We start from the raw sequence: 24,110 nt of genomic DNA on the forward strand, positions 1-24,110 counted from the left end.
CCATGATACTTCTGAAACAATGTCCTTTGGACAGATGAGATGCTCAACACCATATTTGGTGAAAACCAAACACAGCTTATCACCACAAACACGTCATACCAAAGGTCAAGTATTGTGGTGGAGGGGTTTGTTTTGACATGACGGCCTTCCAGTCATTGAGCCGAGCATGAACTCTGTTTTAGAGTCCATCTCTCTGACACCTAAAGACAATGATCCCAAGCACAGCAGCAAATCTACAACGGTGTGACTCAAAAATGAAAGAATCGACATGCTGCAATGGCCCAGTCAGTCCAGACCTCAACCTGACTGAAATACTGTGACGGGGCTTAAAGAGCTGTGCATAAATCAATTCTCGCAAACCTCAATGAACTGAAGCAACGCCTAAAAGAAGAGTGGGCCAAACAAATCCTCCACAACCATGTGCGACACCGAGAAAGCAAACAAAAGATGATTACCTCAACTTGCAAGCTGCTGGATAATTTTCACTGGACTGTATATTTATTTGTTTTTCACAAATGTAATTAAATGGGCTTAGTAACCGAATATATCTGATACTCAAAACACACGTGGCCATTTTTTAAACACTAACACTGGAATTTGCAGGTCTGCTTTTCGTCTTGTTCTCTTTTAAATTATATCTGGCCAGTTACAGCTAGTGTACCTGGCTGAAGGTGCTTCTCTCAGCATCCATCTGCAGCTGTAGAAGAGTTCAGCGGGAACAGATTGAATCCAAGGTTAGAGAGGCCTGAACGAGCTGTTCAGGGAGGATTCTTGAAGCGTATGTGTGTCATTACAGCACACAGATGGAAAACCATTTTCCACTAAAATGACCTTTTATCATTTAACACAGGGAAGATAATGACTGTGCCCCTTGATTTCTTCTTTAAAAAAAAGAAAAAACAAGAAGCTCTCAATATATGTATTACGCTGACAAGCGAACATACTTGGCTGAAGCAGCCAAACCTGCTGACAAAAGATAATTGGGAATTTTAGATTCAAAGGCTGCTTCGGCTCCCTCATCAAGACAGTAACCCTGAACACATCTCTCTACTGTACTTCTTTATAAAGAGAAACGCTGGTCCATCATGGTCTGAGAGCCCCCTCTTTCTGTAACCGCAGGTGAATCAGGTCATCAGGGTGAAATGTTTACATTTTTCAGACTGCTTCCATATTATTGCATCATAATGATATTTGTAGAAAAGGTTAATGTCACAAGAAGTGACGTCAGAGGAAACCTTTTCTTATTTACGTCTAATTTTTGATTACTGACTTTTGACAACACATGGCACGTAAAATATTCTTTATCAGTGCTTTATTATATATTATATTAGCTTGAATAAAACACTGGTGCAGTGCATCACCAGATTTATTAAATCTACTTAATCAATGTTCATTTTGATGAATGCTCCACTGCAAACTATTTACAACATAGTTAGACTAAACGAACAAGGCTGACTGTTCAAACCACCTCTTTGAGTTTTACTGAAAAGGTTTTTGTGTGTGTTCAGAATGTATTCTTTTCCTAACACAGGCTTGGATTAATAAACTCAATCCAGTCTCCCTTTTTCTTTTTCTTTGTTGTTGTTGTTATTGAAATCAAATAATATGTCTTCCTGCTGCTGCTGAGAGTGACTCCTACACAGCTGAAGATAATTATTTCACTGTTAGTTTTTACTCCAGTCTGTTTGCCCAGTAAAGTGTGCGCAGTCTATAAAGCCAAGTCCGCCAACCTGAGCGACTATATTTGTCCCTCTCATACAGGACTGTAGCAGGGGCAAGACAAACGTTTTAAAATTACAATTTTAATCAAAATTTACACTCACCGGCCACTTTGCTAGGTCAACTTTATTAGTACCAGGTTGGAAACAGTCATGATAAATAAAACAGTCTGAGATTACATGAGCTTTGTGACGTGGTGCGTTATCCTGCTGGAAGAAGCCATCAGAAGATGGAAACACTGTGGTCAGCAACAATACTCAGGTAAGCTATGGTGATTAAATGATGCTCAGTTGGTACAGAGGAACCCGAAGTGTGACAAGAAACTATCACACCACTGCAACGCCAGCAGCCTGGATGAATCCTTGCTTGTTGTTTATGCCGAATGACCCTACCATGCGAATGTTGCAGCAGAAATTGAGGCAGATCAAATGAGGCAACATTTTCTAGTCTTCCGTTGTCCAGTGTTGGTGAGGCTGTGAACTCTAGCTTCAGTTTCCTGACTTAGCTGACAGGAGTGGCACCTGGTGTGGTCTTCTGCCGCTGTAGTTCATCTGTTTCAGGATTCAATTTGTGGTGCATTCAGGGATGCTCTTCTGCATATACTGGTTGTAATGAGTGGTCATTTGAGCTAATGTTGCTTTGCTATCAGCTCAAAGCAGTCTGACTATTCTCCTCTGACCTGTAGGATCATTTTTATCCAGAGACCTGGTGCTCACTGGACATTTTCGTGTTTTCAGGCTGTTCTTTGTAAACACTAGAGATTGTTGTGTGGGAAGATCAGCAGTTTCTGAAATACTCAAACCAGCCCGCCTGGAACCAACAACCACGCCAATTTCAAAGCGACTTAAATCAACTTTCTTCCCCATTCTGATGCTCGGTTTGAACTTCAGCAGGTGATTCATTGGATAATTTTCTGAACAAACAGCTGAACAGCTGTAAAAAGTGGCCAGTGAGTGTTTAGAGTTTTACGAAAGTCTGCTAATCCCTATTTCTTAATCCGAGAACATCAATAAGTCAAAATGAAGTGGTTTTATTTCAGGATATCGATCCTGTGATAAAACTAAACTGTTTGGACATCTCTGCATGTCTTCTGTGTACACCCGCACTGCATAATGGATGTGCATATGATTTACTTCTCTAATAACTAAAACACTGCGTCTGTTTGCAGGGGCGTACTCCTCAGTGCAACTCCTGTGGATAATTTTTCAATGAGAGATATTCAAATTCTGTTTGTGCCAAAAGTGTCAGTATCCTCTGTTAGCAGGGGTGTAAACAGGATGTAAAACAACACACTGGAGTTCAGTGACATGGGAGACAGGGGTAGGAGACTGGCTCTTTCAGCTGTTCAACTCAGGGTACACATCAGGAACACAAACATGTGTTTAAGGATTAATTAAAAGGCTTTATTTTCCCTCTCAACGAGTCTTTGTGTTAAAATTTCAAATGAGCATTAAAAAAACGATTTCCTGTTATTTGCCTGAACATGAAAGCGCTCACTGATTAATAAAGGGTGATTCATGAAACAACACAACAGCTTTGTTGCAAATTGGTTTATCATACACTCACGCGCCCATTAGCAAGTGCCCCAAACAGTTACTTGGAGCCAGTTCGAACAAAGGCAAGGAAAATGATCAGTGCCTGAAGTCGGGTCCAAGAACTGAGACTAAGATTAATGACTGAAAACTTGAATAGGCTTTGTTTGGACAAATGAATTCATGGCAGGCTCAGTGAATGCAAGCCCTGTGTGATGTCTGTAGGCTCAGACTGTTAAATATACTCACTGGCAGCCAGGTTTCTCATTATAAATGCTGTCCATGGTTTATCCCAGTTGCTTTAATTCAAGATTAGAAAGCTGTGATTGCTATCCCGACTCATCGTAGCTTAAACTCTGCTTAAACTATCTCAGAAATGTACACACTGGCTCTCCAGAAGTTGTCTGCTGATAAGCACTTTACTCACAAAGGACCTGTTTTTGCGAAAGAAATCAAACATCTGAGCAACAACTTCCTGCATCAAACGTTTCTCGGCAGAAAGAGATAAACACAAAAGGTCATTCATCTCTCCCGAGCACGCCTGAAGCCACACACCTCTGCTTTGCACTTTGAGCTGAATCACATGGAGTTTGATTGAAATCAGCTTTTAAATATATATTTATTTGCATCTGATTACATTGCAAGCCCTGGGTGCAAAACATAAAATACTTCTTTTCATTTTCTCATGTTGACATCTTAGGTGAAACTTTAATAAAATACATGCTGATCCCCACGAGGTATTAGACCGGCGAACTAAGCGCCGTATCTGTGGCGGTTAAATGAGTCATTATGCGGTTTTAGATACACTTATGTCAGATGCATTAAGGAGTAGAACTGTGAGTAAGAGAGTGCATTTCGTTGGCAGAGGCTGAGGTTAAGCTCTGTGTTAGGCAGACTCTGGATACATTATTCAGTGTCTGTCTTACCACTTAAACCAACTTATCTGAGAATGGGAGTCCACATTTGCACTTTAGCGCAAACTAAGACAGCACACTTCTTTCACTCTGTCACTCATTAGCCGAGGGTTTTTCAAACTGGCTTGCAGCTTTGTTCTTAATTTTGGTGACTGAAATATCGTTAGACTTCTAAAGGAAATTTAGCACATGAATCTGTGCGTTTGAAAAATCGGCAAGACCGAGGCCTAATCATTTCTGAGTGTCTATGTTAGAGCTCAAGCCACAAGTTCCTAAGGGATCCATGTGATTTGAGCGTTTAGGCTCAAATTAGGATTAAAAGTTCAAATCAAACACTGCATCCTCTCACATTGTCTTCCGCTTCTCTTTCGGGTGATCTGCCTCCATCTCACCCTATCCCTGTCAACTGTAACAACAGCTCTCCCTGCAGCATCCATAAACCTCCGCTGTGGTCTTTTCCTGCTGCTGGGCAGCTTTAGCTTCAACATCCTTTGTCCAATATATCCACTATCCCTCCTCTGCACATATCCAAACCACCTCAGCCTTGCCTCTCTCATTTCTAATTCTACAATTTTGGTCACTTGCATCAAAAATCTTAACATCTTCGATTCCAATTCAGCCTCGTGTCTTTTTGTCAGTGCCAGTGTCTCCAAACCATACATCATAGCTGGTCTTGCCATCATCTTGTAAACCTCCCTTTTCACTCTTGCCGCTATCCTTCTGTCACAAATCGCCCCTGACAGTCGTCTCCACCCACTCCACCCTGCCCGCACTCTCCTCTTCACCTCTCTCATGAACTGTCCGTTGCTTTGGATGGTTGAACCCAGCCATTTAAAGGCATCCACCTTTACTATCTCTGATCCTTGCATCCTTTGCATTTCCACCAACCTCACCTTTTTTAAAACGTGAGAAACACGAGGAGACGGTTAGTGAGCAAAAATTCACTTTGACGTTATTCTCTGCGCCCTGCTTTTCCTTCACAACACCAGATCAGAGATGGGCAGTAACGCGTTATTTGTAACGCGTTACTGTAATCCGATTACTTTTTTCAAGTAACGAGTAAAGTAAGGGATTACTATTGCAAAAACGGTAATTAGATTACCTTTACTTTCCCGTAGGAACGCTGCGTTACTGCGTTACTAAAACCGTGAATCTTTTGCGAGAATGTCTCACGACAGTGACGTAAGCGAGTGCGCCGTTGGTGACAACAGCTGTGTGCAGATCAACAGTGGATCACATATCGAGTGCAGGAGAGAGTATGAGCGTGCAGCGTTTAAAGTGTGGAAGTACTGACCTTACTTTGAGTTTGATTCCATAAAAAGTGACAAAAACATTAGTGTCCGCTGTGCGTGGGAAGAAAACTTCTTTTTACAGCGAAAAAAACCCTAAACTTCCAAGGAAGCACCGAGTAGCTACGACGTAATGGGAAACTCACAGAACTGCCATATCCTTCCACTGACCGCAGCACACCTGCACCAGGGTAAACCTCCGCCTACCCAACTCCTGCTTTACAGGTGAAAATAGAGCAACAGGACCGCTGAGTCTTTGACTTTATTTATTTTCTGCTGTGTTTTACTTGCATCTATTTGAAAGACTGAGTGTAAACACACAAAATATTTTATTTTATGTGGTGGAATGTGCAGAAAATAGGTTTAAATGTTAAACTAATTTCTTCCAGTCAGAGAATGTTGCATATAATTAAATTTTTGCTTGATGCATAAAGTTAAAAGGTTAAAACTAATAAAACAAGTTAAAAAGAGACTTTTCCATTTGATTACATTTTGTATGATGGATTATGCAGAAAAAGTAGAATTGGGCTGAAAGATCTATCGCTTTATCACCTCTTCAGGTTGTAAATCGTGTTTTTAAAAAGTAACTAAGTAACTAAGTAATTAATTACTTTTGAAAATAAGTAATCAGTAAAGTAACGGGATTACTTTTTGGGGGAGGTAATCAGTAATTAGTTACTGATTACTTTTTTCAAGTAACTTGACCAACACTGCACCAGATCAGGCTCGATGTATTTCGCTCACTTCCTTGCACAGATGTTGCGTTACAGGCGGCATATTACAGTAGTTTATAATTAAAGACCTTGGGAGGCTATTCCCGTGAATACTCTGGAGGTCCACACACATCCTGAGTGAGAGTTCCTGCCCCGAGGAGAGTCAGTCCGTGGGTGCACTATGCAAAAACCAGACGTTCAGAAGTGATGAATTATCAAACCGGCAGGTGGTTGGATCCTCACCGTGGAGAAGATTCATTTCTCCTTTATTTTACATTCAAGTCATGGGTGGTGATCAGTTAATTAGCGACTATCAGCATGCCTGCACCAGTGATGGACGTTTTGTAGCCTGCAGAAACAGACGTCTTAATGGAAGTCGCTTCGCTGCACAGCGAAAGATTTCCAAAGCCACTTGTGTGTGATACATTATGAAGGAGAAGCTTCAAGGCTTAACCCCAAAGTTCTTGTTTAAGAAACATGTTGGTATCATTGTCTCATAAACTATTCAACAGTATAGTGGGGGAGAAAATACCATATTCACTTACGGAAACATGATTTTGGCTCCTGAGGTAGTTCGGTAAATATTTAATGACAGAGCAGAGCTGTGGGTGTGACTTAGTGCCTGCCAGCAGATGTGTGAGCTTTGCTTTAAAACAAACATATGACAAACGCCCGTTTATCATCAGTTACTTTTGGTATGACTTTACTGCACTGCTCTCAGTGATGTGCTTTTTATTTCTTCCGTGCGTTACGTGATCGTTACTTGGTCAGAAATTTCAGCTGGTTTAAATCTTTTTTATTTCTTACACATCCTTTATATTGCATTTCACAGCAAAAGCCTTGAGTGTACCAAAACTTCTATAATCCATTATTCTGTGGATTCTTGCCAAAGGAAAGACAGAAAGGTGCGTTCAGGTGAGGGGAGTAGTGTGGGGAGAAGAGAAACGCTTCCAGTGGAGTCCAAGCTCGTGTCGCATGTCAGATGAGTCACACACAGTGCTAAGTAATTTTAATTTTTTCTGCAAAAAGATACAATACTGTATCTTTTAAATATAGTAATATTCAAAGGTAGTCTTTAAGGATGTGAAAGATCACTGGTAGCACGTATAATGTGTTTACGTGTGGTATTTCTCATCTCTTTATCTTTTTGAAAGATCACAATTCTTTCAAACTTGACGTGAAAAGAAACTCAGAACAGAGGAAGAGGCAAACATTTCTGGCAATGCCTCTAACATGACATGACTTCTGAAGGGCAGTTTCTCTAATGACAAACCGTCTGTGCACACCTGTGGACCAGTAACCCTGAATGCATTCACAAGTCAGGATTTCACTGAATGCTGTGTTTCAGTGAAAATCTGAGAATGTGACAAGAAAGGTTTTAATGATGCTTACATGTCTACCTCCACCTTTCACTGCATATATCCAAGTGCTGGAGACTGAAACTAAAACATAATTTCAACATTATTAAAAATAAATGGCCTCTTCTACTTAGATTACAGCCAGATATGGCTCCAGAAATGAAGGTCAAGGTTAAATGCTTAGCCAGCCTTTGTACTCTCGTCCTCCAAGGCCTGGTATATTGTTTAGAAGTTTGAAGAGAATCATATAAAGTTTTACTGATTTTCACATTTATTGTGACCTTGACCCAATTTTCACAAAAATGAAATCAGGTCAAACTGTTATTGGCATCTACCGTAACACAAAATTTGAACAACATATCTTGAGAACTGTGAATGCCAGACAGCTAACAAACACACCTTTTTCTTCAGAGGGGGAAACAAAACCACCTCCAAACATCTTGAACTAAAATTATATCCGAATTTCTCGATAGTCACGCTCTGATAAAGACGCAGTTTAACGCAGGCTTTGGAAATGGCAAATACGGTATTTAAAAGCAAACTTTATTCAAATATTTTACATTTTTACCAACATTTTCTTTCAGTTTTATTTCCTAGAATCATAAACTGAAGTAAGTCTTAGGAAAAAAAAATTACAGCCAATTTTCTATTTACATTTTCACAATGCATCAGTTTACAGTTTCAACTAACATTCTGGTGAAGTACAGAACCGCAGGCTGCGCAGTCAGATTCTTGATGGCGTATGCATGTCCTGTAAGAAGAGAACAGTAACTGTAAGAAACAAAAAAAGCATCAAAAATATGTGCCTTTATCACTAAACCATGTTAAAGATCTATTATGTATTTGCAAACGTTTTTATGATGAGATCTTACAGTAAATGTAAATATTCTTACCAGACTCCACCACAAAAGATTTTCCAGGACTGAAGCATGACTCACAGCCATCGATGGTCACACCCACTGAGCTGGTTAGTAAGTTAAAAACCTTTAAAAAGACAGAAATAAATAATGGAAATACTTTAGGACTGTTGTATAAGAGGCCTAGTTACTGCATAATTATATGCAAGAAACAGAATAAAGTAGTACTCACTGTTGTAGCACTGTGGTCCACCCAGAGAGGCTTCTTCATGAGGGATCCCAGCAGCAGCTTTCCACTACAGAAGGAGTTGGTGCTCACGTCCTCTTGGAGGCCCATAGCTCTGTCTTGATAGAAGTACCAGTCAAACTGGTCTGGAGTGACACCAGGATCGCCTACAGTAATACAAAGAAGACATAAGGATCATTAGATGACATAACTTTATTTATTTAAAATGTCTTGTCTACATTAAAAAGAAAGCAAACCAAATTAGACACATAAATGCTTTGAGTTTTTTGATGCAGGCATTTTAAGTATTTTATTTTGATCCTAACTGACAATAAAGAGAAAATTAATAAAAGACGTGATGATCGATCTGTCCAGTTAGGAAGGATAAACTACTGTGAATCCTTTTCAGCTGTTTTGGTGCAAGTGAAAGTGACAACAGGTGCACTGGAGCGGCCACAACATGGTTTTAACAGGTGTTTGCCATGGACCACTGCTTTCTCCTTATCCCTGCTGACTGATTGTTCTCAGTTTGGCTTTTTGCTTGTGTTTTTGTTCCTGCTGGTAACATGAGATGATGCCTCTAGCCCAGGGGTGGGCAATCTCAGTCCACGAGGGCTGGTGTCCCTGCAGGTTTTAGATGTGTTCTCGAACCAATACAGCTGATTTAAATGGCTAAATTAGCTCCTCAACATGTCCTGAAGTTCTCCAGAGGCCTGGTAACGAACTAATCATGTGATTCAGGTGTGTTGACCCAAGGTGAGATCTAAAACCTGCAGGGACACCGGCCCTCGTGGACTGAGATTGCCCACCCCTGCTCTAGCCCATTCTGTTTGCAAAAGTACTGTAGTTCAGCTCCTCCAGGATGGCACATTCATATGTGTCGTTACAAGAAGGCTTGTCGTGTCTCCCAGCAGAGTCTAAAGAGCGTGGACGAGATAACAGATGGGCCGTTACAGGAGAAGAGCCGAATAGGGCCATAGAAGGTCATCAGCCCTGCAGCAGAACGGATATTGACTCCTTTGTGCAGGGAGACGGATGGCTGCAAATGTCCCCACAAAATGACCAAACTGTCAGAAAAAGACTCCATGAGCATAGCTGAGGGTCCTTTAGTGGGACCTTTGCTCATAGCTCTGCACCGTGCAGCTCAACTGGCATTTGCCAGTGATATATCTCCCCATACCATCGCTGACCCACGGTCATGCAGGGTGATTTTGAAGGCAGCATAACATTTGCTACAAACGGTTGTCTTGAGACTCTTTCACATCTGTCACATGTACTCAGTGTGGCCCTGTGCTCATGTGCTCATCTGTGAAAAGAGAGGCCAGTGGCGGTTCTGCCTGTTCTGGCGTCCTCTGGCGAATGCCAATTGAGCTGCGCAGTGTTGAGCTGTGAGCAGGAGTCCCACTAAAGGAAGTTAGGCCCTCATGGCATGCTCATGCAGTCTGCTGCTGACAGCTTGGTCAGAAACATGCACATGAATCGCCCACTCAAGGCCATTTTGTAGACCTCTGGCAGCGCTCCTCATGTTCTTCCTAAAACAAAGGAGCAGATGCTGCTCCTGCTCTGTTGATCCCCTTCTACGTGCTTGTTCAGGAGTCCTCGGTTAATGACCCCTGTCACGGCATCTTCTCCACAGTCTTGAGACTGTGCTGGGAAACCTAGCAAACCGTCTTGTGATACGCTGTCCTGGAGGAGTTGGACTACCTGTGCAACCTGAATGGACTGCAGACACTGTAGCCAATCTGCTTTACAAACAGCACAAACCACATTTATGACCAAACAGTTTATTTTATTTAACAGTGTAAAAGACAACAGACATTTAAACACCTGTATCTGTGAAGTCAGTGCAAAAACAACATTTGGAAATTATTTTTTCTTATTTTTTCTCTTTTCTTTCTTAGAATTTTCTTACCTTCTGGTGTAGCCAACCAGAGGCTCCTAAACCACTCAGCCAGGTTGGCCATATCCTTCCGCTGTAAGATCAGCGGCTTGAGGGGAGGGGCACAAAGATCTGAAGCAGAGAGCAGAACTGTGCTCCTGGATGACGGCAAAACTGGAACATAATAAAAATAAAACGCAGATATTTATAATGAAAAAATAAGTTTTTTTTAAACCATTCGGGCACGCACCCAAACAGTGATCACACTTTCAGATATTTATCATTTATATTCAAGCCAACTGAGGTTAACAAGGACGACCATTTTAGGGCTGTAAATATTGCAGTATGAATGCTCGTATTGCCAGCCTGACAGACGAAAATGTCAAATGTGACGGATTCATTTCATTAATTCAAGACTGAACTCACAGTGACACACACTGATTCATCCACAACAAACACTAGATTAGGCTTCAGCCGGTTATACTACTATTTAACAACAAAGGAAAAGCTTCAGCACTTTTAAATTCCTCCTCTAATGATTCTGAATCCTTTCAAAACCATTTCTGAGTCTCTTTATCTGTTTGGTAGTTTGTGGGACTGACAGTTTTTTTCCTAGTTGGTCTGACATTGAAAATCATTGTGAAAAACAATTCTGCTCTCAGTTATTTACTTATTCATCCAGGTTTTAAAACGTGCCAGTGCCCCAAGTTCCCGCTTCAATTACTGATACTATAATATTTGTAGAAAAGGACCGTCCACAAACACTGCACTTTATAGTGGTTTATCTGACTGTCTGCAGATGCCTGCAGTATCAGAAACACTGAGAGGCTAGGAGAGATTATGAATGAAATATCAGATGATCACAGAGCTTAATGGTTCTGGGCATGTCACCAGCTTGAAGTCTGACCCAAAATGGAAAGAATTTCAGGGCCTTGAGACTTATAAAAAACAATAAACTGCCTTTTTTTAAATTAGCAAAATACTTAAAGGGGTTTTGATTTCAAAACAAGCCAATAACATTAAATCCTTGTTGATTAGATTTCTTTCTCATGTAAAGTAAAAGCATTTTAATGACTTCAGCTCATCCCGTCTCATTTTTACTACGAGTGAAGCAGCCAGTGTTTGACACTTTATACTTTTCTTTACACTTTATTAAATGTTATAGTGAAGCTTTCTTTTCAGAGAATTGTGTAAAATGTTCTTTGAAAGATGAAACTGTTGGAAAATGTTTTAATGTAATTTAAAACCCACTTATGCTGTCAGCGTCTTCATAGTCTTCCAGCTCAATCATGGAGGACGGTCCACTCCTGTGGACTTGTGACCTGCCGATAAAAGATGAACGACAGTCAGAAATATACTGAAAATATAATAAAGACAGAGGTTAAGAGTAATTCAGGCTTTTCCTTGCATGTCATGTAGCTGATACCTGCTGTCTCGTGTGGTCTCCTGGTTGTCTGGGCTGTTGTCAGCTGCATGAGTGTTACTGCCTGCTACACAGATTTCCTCAGACGGACGTGATCTGACATTACATCTGTTAGTCTGACGTCTGTCCACAGTCGAAGACTCTATGACTGAAGCAAAAATGTCTCTAAATGTTGCCAGAGAGCGTTTGACAGTCTTAGGAGTGATCGGTGACTTTGCTGTCAAAGGAGGCACTGGAGCTCCTCCTAGAGGTTTTAATGAGACTGCCGTGTTGCCATTTTTGGGAACACCGAGTCTGGGAGATTTGCTCTGTTTAGACTGTTTCTTCCTTTCTTTTTTAGGTTCAGGCCTCTTGGGATGAAGCTGCTGAGGCTTTGAGGACACGTTCTCCAAATCTTCAGCTACGTTGTTGACAAGCCACCAATCGCCCGGGGCTCTCCTTCTCCGTTTGGCTGAATCTGCTTCCGTGAGCCGCTCCTTAGGTCGACTTTGCGACACGGGCGCTTTTGGTGTGGCTGACAGTTTTCCAGTAGAATCGTGCTGATATACTTTCTGAAATATCTTATTTCCTGTAACAAAAAGCACATTTCCTTTCCATTCTTTGCTACTTAATATTTCACACCAACTAGGAGGCAAACAAGGAGCACTCTGAGAGCGCAAACATTTAAGAGAATACTTTAGTTTTACTTTTAAGTTAACAGTTTTATATATCGCACTTTTATTTTGTTTGTGCTTTATGAGTACAATAAAAGCAAGTGCAAAGTGCAGCCTTTTTTCATTTGCCCTGGTGAACCTCATTTTAATATACCGGACACAATTTTTTTTTCTTTATGTGTAGCATTCATTTCACTGTTTAGTAAGTTACATTTGTGTTAAGTTTTAAGCAATAAAAAGAAAAGTTTCTGATCCCAAGTTTATCGTGTCTCCTTATTTTGCCAATTCTAGACAAATAAATCATTGAGTTGACCTTGAAGAGCTTGGTGGATCTAAGCCAAATTTTAATGACTTGTTAACACTATCACAGTATTAACTCATAGCCAACAAGATTTACCTATTTTACTTTGGAAGGCTAAACTACCTGTCAAGACATCTGTTAAAAGTCGATCCAACACAAAAGGCCAAATTCTCTTTATCTACACATGCATCAGTACTAAGAGTCCAATAGCACAATATATAAAACATCAGTCGCAGAAACTCCTCTGTAGTACTGGCACTTTTACCTTGACCTTACCTGAGTTAAGGCTGTGGTCCCTCTGAGTAAAGACCAAAGGGCTAGACTCCTGGTCCAATTCTTGATCCGGGACCTCCTGCTGCTCCGGCTCGTCGGCAAGCTCCGGCTCAGCCGTTACTAAATCTTTATCAATTGCTTTCATCTTGTCTAACTTTTCTCCTTGTTTATTTCCTTTTTCGCTCTGTTTTGTTTTCCTTTTTTTAAACTCACTCGTCTCCTGACTGGGCAACACTTTAAGCCGTTTCTGATTTCTTTTCTTTGAGGCTTTGTCTTTCTTTGCTTTTGCAGGTGAAGGAACTGCTTCGCTGGAGTCTTTAGGTTTCTGTTTGGACTTCTTTTGCGTGGCCTGCTGGCTGTTGTCCGCTTCCTCTGTGCTCTGAGGGCAACTCAACCACCACTCTCCTGTCGATTTCCTTTTCCTTTTCCCGAGAACCTGACAGTCTTCAGATGAAGTCCCTTTAGAAACAACTGACTGGTTGTTTTGTTTCACCTGTCCGTCTGTTTCACAATTCATAGCTTCTTTGTCTAAAGGGATCAAAGGAAAAACATATATAAAGTAAGCAAAGTAATTTTAAGTGAATGAAGGAAAAAATTGTTGCAATTCCAAAAATTAACATGTTTTGATGATAAAGATCAAAACTTTAATCAAACTTCAAAGGTTAAGATCACATAAGATGACAATAGCTAGCACAAATATTCAACAACCAATTATAGAAGAGTTTTTAGGAAGTACAAAGGACTCACCAACAGTAGAAACTATGTCTTCAGTATCTCTGTGCTTGTCACTGGTCTGCTCATCAACATCCTTAACAGTAGGTTCTCCCTGCAGCTCTTTCCTGCTCGCCTTTAACGAGTCAGCCTTCTGTGTCTTGGTATTTTCTTTACCATCTTTTGAAGACTTTTGTTTCTTTGTTTCAGCAGACTTACTTGCTTTCCTTTCTGTTTTCTTAGAGGGTTTCGCTTTTTCTGTTTTGCGACTCGTTGTGTCTTCAGGCTGATCTTCTGCTTCATCACTCTCCTTTGACAAAGTTTTCTTGAGCTGCTTCTTCTTTTTTACTGGCTCTTCTTGAACCAATAAGTCACCCGCAGGAGCATCTTGAGGAGCAGGAAGCTTATTTTCCTCATTTCTAGGCCCAGTCTCCTCACTGTTCTTCTCTTTCTTCGTTTTCTTCTTAATTTTCTGATCAACAGGCTGATCTTCCAATTTACTTTTTGACTTTTCTTTTTCCTGCTGTGGCTCTGGCATCTCCAGTGATCTATCCTTTGTCCTCTTATCTGAGCTGTCTTTGTCTGTGCTGGGAATTCTGCTGTGACTTTGTTTCTTACTGGCAGCACTTTTACTTGGGATGGAAAACCACAGAGGTGTATCATCTTCTAGGATCATAAAATCATCCTCTGGTTCAGGGGGAGGAGTGGGTACTTTGACTTGTTTCTTCCCAGAACTTAAAAAAAAAGATAAATACATATAATTAATTTTTTTAGGAAAGAATGTGACTGAGGCCACGTGGTATTATGTGATCAGTGTTGGGGAGTAATGGAATACATTTAACAATGTTACATATTTAAAATACAAAATATGAGTAACTGTATTCCGTTACAGTTACTGTTTAAAAAGGTGGTATTCAGAATACAGTTACTTTGTTGAAATAAATGGATTACATGGCAGTCTTTTCCTGTTTCATATGTTAGGCTATGCCCTCTCTATTTTTGGTAATTCCACGCCAGTGGAAACCCAAACAAAACACGCATTAAGAGGCTCTGTGTCACCGAGCAGAAACGGGAGCTGGAAGCATGTAAATATAATAATAACCACTGCAGCCAAAAAGAGTGCCTGACGAGCCCAGCTGTGAGTAAGCTATTAAGACTCGACTGTACACCGTGTTCGTGTTTTCCTCTGAAACAATAAGTTCCGTTGGAGCAGCCTTTCAATGCTTCTCTCTGTCTCTCGCTAGCAAAGTTGACCCAGACAACAAAGTAAAGCTAGTTTTCAGTTACGAGCCCGACACAGAACCCGACGTATTAACCAGAGGTCCCTTTACTATGGTTTGGAGCCGCAGACCTGTTTTCTATACGCGTGAAACAGTTTTAATACGAGATCACTGCAAAAAGTGCAGCCTTACCTAATGTCCACCTACTGTTACTTATTTATATTAAGATTTAAAAATCTAGTTGGTATTAGTATGATGAATAACCTTCAGTAAAAGTAACAAATCCCACAGCAATAGTACATTCATGTAGTTGCAAAAAGCATGATAATATATTAAGTATTCCAAAGTATTCAGAATACGTTACTGTCATTGAGAGACATAACGGAAAACGTTACAAAATACATTTTGGGGCATGTAATCTGTAGTGGAATACATTTTAAAAGCAACGTTCCCAGCACTGTATGTCATGCAGACATGTTTACGTAGACAAGTTATAAAGGTGTCCTCTGATCTCAACTCACCTGAAAGGTTTTGACTGTGCTGCATGTTTCAGTTTCTGCAGAAAAGCTGTCATATCTTTTCCCGCTCGTGTGGATGCCACAGGAGCTGCGACTTCAGGCTTCCGGCTCACTGTTTGAACAGCTGGCTGTGTGCTTTCTTGACTGCTGTAAACAAAGAAGACATAAAATGTGACTGAAATAATCAAAACGTTTTCAATCAGAATCAGAATCAGAATCAGAATCAGAATGGGTTTATTGCCAGATGTTGAGGTTTACAACATTAGGAATTTGCTGCGGTGCTTCAGTGCAAACAATAAGAGTTAAAGTGCTATGTAGAAAGAAAGATATGTGCATGAGATATACATGAGATATATACATGAGAATAAGAATTAAGAGTGCTACGTAGAAGGATATATACATGAGTGCAGGTGGTGATCAGTGCCAGACATGAAATGATGCAGTGACACAGCGTAGGGTCATGTGTGAGTGGCGGGGGCAGTCATGTGGTTATTGTTCATGTGTCCAACAGCAGAGGGGAAGAAACTGTTCTTGTGGCGAGAGGTTCTGGTGCGAATGGACCGGAGCCTCCTGCCTGAGGGGAGCAGGTCAAACAGACTGTGTCCAGGGTGAGAAGGGTCAGCTGAGATCCGGGCTGCACGCCGCAGTGTCCTGGAGGTGTACAGGTCCTGCAGAGATGGGAGTCTGCAGCCAATCACCTTCTCAGCAGAGCGCACAACACGCTGCAGTCTCTGTTTGTCCCTGATAGAGCGACCAGAAACACTTCCCTATCTTTTTGAATCGTTGTTCCTGCCTCCACTGATCAAAATGAAGCGTATCACCAATACAGTATGTTTGATGTGCTATATAATCCCGTAGCCTATAAATATTGTTCATCTTTGATTACTGTTGTGCAGTATTGCTGTGTATGTTCGTTTAATTGGGGAATTTTTTTTAAGTAGAAAAGGGCAAATGGCAGATGGCAAAAAACTAAAATATCTTGTACAATTAATGGTCTCATATGGTCACATTTATAGCATCAAAGTCTCTTCCTCCTGAAAAAACACCCAACGAGGTATTTAAATGAAAAGCAACCTTACCCTTGTAATTCAATCTCCTTCTTGTGGCCAGATATCTTTGTTAAATCAATCTTTCTTGGGGGAGACTCCAATCCAGACTCGCCGTTCCTAGAGAACAGGATTAGTGAAAGATTTGTGGAAAATAAAAAAATAAAAACATGAAAAATTGTAGAGGCAACATTTCCTGCTAGGAACTAAGTATGAATTTCCGTACTCCTCTGTGACTTGTCCATTACACTGGGGATTCTGGGTGGGTAGAGAGTCTTTCTTCACCTCTTCTATTCCTTCATATTCACACATAAAAAGAATTGGGGACACAACTTGTGCTTTTTCATCGTCCTGCTTTTCTTCTTCAGCAGCCAAACTTTGTTCTGCTGGACTGGAAGTCTTTACTGGGTGATGTCCTTTAAAGGGGATGTCCAAATCTGCAACAAGAAAAAGCCCAGTCCTAAACAATTCATTTATTTCCCACCTGTGGGACTAATAAAGGTCATCTTACCTTATCTTATCTTAATTAAAAAAAAAAAAAAAACACAAACAAACAAAGAAACAAACAACAACAAAAAAAACCACACACACAAGGCATATATTTTCATTATGAACACAAATTTGAGTGTCTTACCGATATCCAGTTCAGTACTTGCAGGATGCAAGACATCTCCATCATCTCCCTGAAGAAATTCAAAATTGTGAATTAAAATAATGAACACAAATTACCAAAAATATTGTCTTGTTCAAAAAAGGACTCACGGCTGAGCCAGTAAACAAGAATTCATTAGAAAGTGTGTTTGTTTTAATAGCTGGACTGCAACAGATGTTTAACACTAGAGCTTAGGACATGCATGCAATATAAGCAGAAGTATCAACTGACTGTACCATTACTAATTGGTGTCCTGGAGGTTTTTTTATCAGCTGTCGCTCTGGGGGGACCGAGTTCTCACTCTTATTCTGGTGTATTTCTGAATCAGAAGTCTGGAGCAGAGGAGAGGGGGGCTGTAGATTTGCATGTGAGGCTGAATCTGGAAAAAACAACAACAACAACAAAAAAAAAACAACAGTCGAGAAGAGGTTAATAAAATGGAAATACCTAATTTATAACAAAGAATTACACCAATCGGATGAATATCACTCACCCATGTCATCAAAGATCTTATCAATATCTTGCAGTGTCAACGTACCTTCCCAGTGCTTAGCTGGGCTGAAAAACAAAGGTAAGAATTAAAGGGTAATTCCAAACTTTTGTAATTTCGGTTCTGTGATATCAAATACAAATAAATCTGCAATAGCATGAATAAATCCAGAAAATGAATTTATGAAGCTCATAGATATTAAAACACACACACACACACACACACACACACACACACACACAAACGTTTAACTAAAATAAAACAGCTACATTTTAGAAACGTGTTTAAACTTACCTTTCATTGTCAGTAATGTAACAGAGCTTCCTCTTGGGTCTCTTCTGTGAAGAGAAACCAGCTTAGAAACCACTCCAGGATTAAATGAATAACTATGTTGACTTAGCAAACACAGCCCCTGTTCTAATAGATACAAAGGGTCTAAAGAGACAACAGATGTAAGGCTAAATGATCAACTCTCTAAAACTTTACAAGAATCATAACATTCATGGATGTAGTCAAGTTCACTTCAGTTTTGTTTATATATACTGTGACTTCCCAATTACAATAACAACAAGTATCTCATAAGAGTCTCTGTCCAGATGGTAAAAATAAATCCTACAATATTAAAGAGAACTTAAACAAACAGAGCAAATGCTTGGTAACTGGCAATCCCACATTTGTTTGACCCTGGTTTAAATGAGAAAGGATTGATCTTTTCAGTTAACCCATTTTTGAGGTTCTGCACATTTCCAAACCATCCCAGCCTTGCCTCTCTAACTCAGTTTCCAAAACACTTAACCTGAGCTGTCCCTCACATGTACTCATTTCTAATCCTGTGCATTTTGGTCTCTCCAGTGAAAATCTTAGCATCTAGGCCTGCCTCCTGTTTTTTTTTGTTTTGTTTTGTTTTTAGTGCCACCTTCTCCAAGCCATGCATCATAGCAGGTATTACTACCATCAACATTTTTTCACTGTTGTTGCTATCCTTCTGTCACAAATCACCCCTAACATTTGTCTCCATCCACTCCACCTTGCATGCACACAGGTGCTGCAGAGATTAAAGAATGCAGTCCTAATATTAAGTTTAGAGGACGAGTTAAATGACAAGTCATGTTCAAATGGATACAAAAGGCGATCGGTGTGTGTAAATAAAGACGGTAGTCTGCAGCCAGACTCGGAAGTTTAAAAACTTGTCACCGGGAAAATGTCCTGGGCTAGGGTAATGTTTGTAATAAGTTTGTGCAAAAGCACGAATAGAACTTACTAGGACTGGGTACTCCATCTCCATTTGTGTTAGCTGGCTGTCGTTCTTTCAACAGTATGGTTAGCCGACTGTTTCCGACCGCGAGACCCGAGTTAACAGGTAATAATCATTTCGTGTTCGTTTACTCTCTAGTTTGTTAGCCCTCACGTGAACACCTTAAAAAATCATGTAAAAAATAACTATTTAGCCATACAAAGACCAAATATAACGTTTTCTTCTAGCCAATATCCTCCGTTAGCACAACAATGGCGCTGTTTACAGTTTGTACTTCACCCGCGCACTCTAGAAAACTAAAGCGACATTATGCCCCGAGTACTGACTCAAAGGCGGGAGTGTCGCGAAATTGGCACGCTGTAATTCACAGTCCATGTCTTCTATAACATCGCTGTGAGTGTGTTAATTAAGTAATGACTTGAACATAACTGTCTAATTGGTAGGGCCTACTGATTTTTAACAAAGTTTTGGCTGGCAGCGGACTTGCTGCCTGAAGAACAACGCACAGGGAATCAGTGTTCACTCTTTTCTTCTTCTACATATTAGTTTCCGGCAGATTAAAGTTGGCGCTTTGCTTACTGCCCTCTACAGTTTAAAGTCGGAACCAGCATCCTGCACCATATACTGGATAACAAAATCAAAATCAGAATACAGTACTTTCCTAAGGAAATTATGTGGTTACAGTTGCTCCAAGAAAATAACAGTAAAAGACTGAACTAAATACTATTACAATATTACAATTTATTACTAAGTTTACAAAATATAGGAAATAGCTCTAATAAATAGCTTTCCAATTTCATATGGTAAGTATGACTGTGCAATGACAATAAAGAGCTATCTTATCTTAATATATACAAATACTTATATTTACTTAATTATAAATAGCATATTACAGAGGTGAAATACACATATTGACATAGTAGTCTAAAATTTAAAACTTTGTTATTTGTTAGGTTGGTCATTGTAGGTCATTGTAGAGGTTGTGCAAAAGGGTGTAGCTGTCTCACTATTTCACAACAGAACCATGAACATGACTTAACTGACTTAATTTCTAGGCTTAATGGATCAGCCGCAGTCAAACAGCCAAAAGCTGTGCATTAATGGCAAAAAAAATATGGCTGTTAGCTGCTGTTTATAATAGCTGTTTCCTCAATGTATTTATCTGGTGAAATACGTTGTATTATTTTGTGATTTGTTAATTAACAAGCTACACAGCTTTGAATGAATGGTTACTACAGTGGACAGCTATTCAAAGGCTGTTTTCTCGTATTTGTGTCAGTGTTGATGGTGTACTTGCACATAAACTACTACGTTGGACACTCATGTGCCACTCCATACCCTGCCACCCACTTTTCAGGCAGTGTAAGTGCACAAACCATTTCTTATTTAATTAAAATTGAAATTTCTCTAACTGCTTAGAAGTTAAAAAAAATCTTTTTTTCATGCCTAAAGATGAATAAAAATACTGAGGTTGTCATAATTCATGCATGAAAGAGTTAAATGGTTGTTACAATTACCAGCTGTTGCCGTTTACTCCTACAAACGTCTTTTCTTTTGGTAAACTGGGTAAATATCTTCGTTTTCATATATACAGATAAATGTTAAGTAACGGCAAAAATTTGGACGCTATCTTGAGAAAATGGAAATGATCGTCATGTTCAAATGTGTAACATTTCACTGAAAACAAGTGCACACTGATATATGAAACTTAAAGTTTATTTGTACTTTTTAAATATGACATATAACTGATTAAAACATATCAAAATGTTTCTCCTTCATGCATATTAATGTGTTGCATATAAGCTCTATGGTGTATGTCATTTGCTATGAAACCACAGCCTGCACAGAACTCATCCCTAGAGCAGTAACATAACACACCCATATATGATCTGCATGGGATATAAAGAAGTTAAAAATAATTAAGTGCTGTAAAGTATGCACTGTATAGAGTATATGCTCTAAATCAGGGGTGTCAAACATAAGGCCCGTGGGCCAAATTTCAAATGCAGCCCACTGAATGGCTTTGGAAAAGATAAAAGAGGGTGTAAAGTCTGGACTTTTAACTGTATTTTCATAAATTTTACAGCATTTCCTACTGATAAAGGCCTCTCCCATGGCCATACACTAAGGTATTTAAATAATAGATAAACAATTACATGGCATAAAAATAACTGTTTTTTCACTTTCTGCTATAGAAGTTTGTTTTTTTACAATGGGTCCACAGTTTTTGTTAAGTAACAAAAACTTTTTTATGTTTTATAATTGCAGGGCAGTCTGGGCAATCTGCAGCCAGAACCTTTTTGCAAATTTTACACATTTATTTTTACAATTTAAGCCCAAAAGAGTCATGCTGACAGATTTTTTTCATTTGCTTTCAGGAACATTTATTTATCATGTAGAAAAACTGAGATCTACAGCTGATATTTTCCTTCTTTTCTTTTATTAACATATCTCAGGGATTTTGTGTGTATTTACATTTCTTTACACTGATAGAAATGTAAATGATATAGTGATATAGTAAAAGTATGTTCTCTAACGTTACAAGCCTTGTATTTTTTAAATGTAAAAAAAAAAGGATGCTTAAAATAAAATAAACGAATTTTTAGCTCATATCTTAAATCAGAAATAATATTTTATAAAACCTTGATTTTGGAGTAGCAACATTTATATGGTGTTAACACTGAACAAACAGCTGTGATCATGTATGGTCTATTTCACAATAAATATGTCAATATTAAGAAAACTACATTTGGCTTTGGAGTGTAAGTTTGCACTAATACAAAACAAACATAAATATATATTCAGTCATTTGTTATACATAATAGTCTTATGCTGCTCAGCGAAATATCTTTTTCTGCTTCTTAGCGATCTCCATCGGTTCCATGGCTTCAGGATCGACACCTTCATAGAGTGGCTGTTTGATGTGTCTCCAGACCACCAAACTAACCCGAATCACAAACAGCACACAGGCTGCAGCCAGCAGCACAGCTGAGAGAAGAAAATCAAATCAGTACAGCTTTTGCACGTGACACACGGTGACACAGAGCTCATTTTGTGGGTGTATTTATCTAAAAAGTTTAGTGTGGATGCAGGGATTTATGTGAAGTCTTACCAATGAAGACGCCATTGCGACTGGGTGATTCAGCATCATAGTTTTTGTCAAGGTTTCCAGACAGCGCCCAGATCACAACGGGGTAGGTAATGCAGACGTACCGCACATGCTTGTCGAGGACAAGATTCTCTAAAACAAACCTATGAAACACAAAACGCGTCGCTTTAGCATCTCAATTTTAATATGTTAGATTCTAACATATATTAATATGTTAGAAGCCTAAGAGTTCAGCCAATTCTACTCCAGTCATATGGATAAAGATCATACAAGGTCAAAGGCCATAAGTTTTAGCTTTCATTGGATCATCTCCAAATTTTAAATATACTAATCATTGGGGAAAATAAGCGCGGTCTTTATTTGAACTCTTTCAAACATTATTGTTTTAAACAAACATTATTTGACAAATATTACAAAAAGATTAATATACTACATTAGCTTTCCATACTGATGCATAAAGCATCTGAGTTTTAGTGTAGCCGTTGCCCTTCAAAGGGAATTGGAGGGAACTGAGCTCTCTCAATGCTCTCGTTTGGGTTTTTTGGGGTTTTTAAGAAGCACACTCACCATCCAAGCAACAAAATAGTCAAAAGAGAGTATGAGAGTGTGGCAGCATCGTCTTGGGACATGTCTGTTTCATAAGCCAGTACAATGGTCAGGTTGAGGAGGGTTGCAACAGTTGTCCAAGTCGTGTATATCATGACACCATTCTGGACCTGCAAACAGATTTTTTCATGGAGTCCAAGCAAACATTATATTAATAATGTCTGACCACAACAGGCTAATGTAACTTGATCTACATGCAAGATTAAAAGCTTAGCTTACAGTTAATAATGCACACTTACCAACACCCGGAGGAGCCACAGGTCTGCTTTGTGGTATTTGTTGAGCCAAGCTCCATAAACGTGAATCCCATGGCAGATGAAGCATATCATGGAGTAGTTAGTGCAGATGATGAGGATGAGAAACACCAGTGCAGGAATCATCAGTCTTTTTTAAGGATAGATACAGCAGAAAAACACATTTAATGAATCTGTTGAACAGCTTTCATTTACATCTTTCACAGCCATGCATCACTGCAGGCTTAACTCACACACGACACTCAAAGACTCTTACTCTCTGTCCCAAACCAGCAGCCAACCAATATTGACGCCCATGTTGAGACACCAGCTAATAAAGAATCCATAAGGCAGTACTGCAGGAGTGCAGTAAACATATCCATATCCATTCCTAGAAGATAAAAAGTTGATCAACAAATCTGTGGGAACAGTTTTTCAGTGGGTTTTAAAAATAGACTGAAGAGACCTGGATTATATCTTATATCTGTGCTTTAAAAATAACACTGTAGTTTTAAAGAAGAAAATAAAAAGAAGTGGACACAACTTTCTGAAAAGACCCGCAACAATGTAGATGATCATGAAGATCAGCCAGATGTAGATGAGGGTCCAGATGAAAAATGTCCATCCTGAAGGCGTAAGCTGGGTGTCAAACAAAGCTGAGACATTGGCTTGGGTGGTGTGAAAAGGACCTTTGTGGAGAAAAAGGTTCGATTTTAGGGAAAGTTGACTGTTCGCGGTGTGTTTTCACATCCTTCACATCCAGTGTGTGAATGTGTGTGTGAATGGGTGGATGACTGGATGTGTAAAGTGCTTTGGGGTCCTTAGGGACTAGTAAAGCGCTATACAAATACAGGCCATTTACCATCCTCTACACGAATATCAAAGATGCTGAACACAACTGACAAACGGCTAACAAAGTTTCAACTTACTAACTCCAACTACAGCCAGCCCATTAAACACCAAGCTCACTACAAAGGCAGCTAAAGACATGAGTACTGCAGCGATACGTCCTGGGTTGTGTTTTCCCATCACGGTCCTCTTATTCTAAGATGGGAAGAAAAAACATTTTATAAAACAAAAGCATTTTATAAAACAAAAGCAGGAACAGGAAGAAGTGGCAATCGATCACTTTC

The 24,110-nt window shown here is 39.6% G+C and overlaps 2 protein-coding genes across 2 annotated transcripts; both read right to left on the reverse strand.

Annotated features, from left to right (window-relative positions):
• Positions 1–8,168: 8,168 nt before the first annotated feature.
• Positions 8,169–19,165, reverse strand: LOC146625619 (uncharacterized). The gene is made up of 16 exons (XM_085362330.1): positions 19,036–19,165; positions 18,069–18,112; positions 17,778–17,842; positions 17,521–17,663; positions 17,267–17,315; positions 16,859–17,069; positions 16,666–16,752; positions 15,590–15,733; positions 13,885–14,582; positions 13,141–13,665; positions 11,914–12,478; positions 11,739–11,809; positions 10,521–10,661; positions 8,615–8,775; positions 8,419–8,509; positions 8,169–8,276 (listed from the first exon to the last, which is right to left on the reverse strand). Exons 1-16 carry the CDS (start codon positions 19,057–19,059, stop codon positions 8,194–8,196), a joined length of 3,102 nt encoding a protein of 1,033 aa, XP_085218456.1. The 5' UTR covers positions 19,060–19,165; the 3' UTR covers positions 8,169–8,193.
• A 2,700-nt stretch (positions 19,166–21,865) lies between these two features.
• On the reverse strand, positions 21,866–24,006 carry LOC146625620 (uncharacterized). The gene is made up of 7 exons (XM_085362331.1): positions 23,907–24,006; positions 23,522–23,666; positions 23,255–23,368; positions 22,984–23,128; positions 22,706–22,854; positions 22,142–22,281; positions 21,866–22,017 (listed from the first exon to the last, which is right to left on the reverse strand). The coding sequence occupies exons 1-7, from the start codon at positions 24,004–24,006 to the stop codon at positions 21,866–21,868; spliced, it is 945 nt and encodes a 314-aa protein (XP_085218457.1).
• Positions 24,007–24,110: the final 104 nt, after the last annotated feature.

This window comes from Diplotaxodon limnothrissa, linkage group LG9 (assembly GCF_057381915.1).
Source record: "Diplotaxodon limnothrissa isolate DT_005_m linkage group LG9, D_limnothrissa_male_GT1.1, whole genome shotgun sequence".
NCBI lineage: Eukaryota > Metazoa > Chordata > Actinopteri > Cichliformes > Cichlidae > Diplotaxodon > Diplotaxodon limnothrissa.

Bases quoted from the DNA above. Each gene is read 5' to 3' on its own strand.
- LOC146625620 (XM_085362331.1), bottom strand. From the start codon at position 24,006: ATGGGAAAACACAACCCAGGACGTATCGCTGCAGTACTCATGTCTTTA. The intron at 23,129-23,254 runs GTAAGAGTCTTT...TCCTTAAAAAAG, and splicing joins CTGCTGGTTTGGGACAGAGA to ACTGATGATTCCTGCACTGG. The intron at 22,282-22,705 runs GTGAGTGTGCTT...TGTGTTTCATAG, and splicing joins ACTATTTTGTTGCTTGGATG to GTTTGTTTTAGAGAATCTTG.
- LOC146625619 (XM_085362330.1), bottom strand. From the start codon at position 19,059: ATGGAGATGGAGTACCCAGTCCTA. The intron at 18,113-19,035 runs GTAAGTTCTATT...TTCTCTTCACAG, and splicing joins AGATGGAGTACCCAGTCCTA to AAGAGACCCAAGAGGAAGCT. The intron at 8,776-10,520 runs GTAAGAAAATTC...GTATTACTGTAG, and splicing joins CTGGTTGGCTACACCAGAAG to GCGATCCTGGTGTCACTCCA.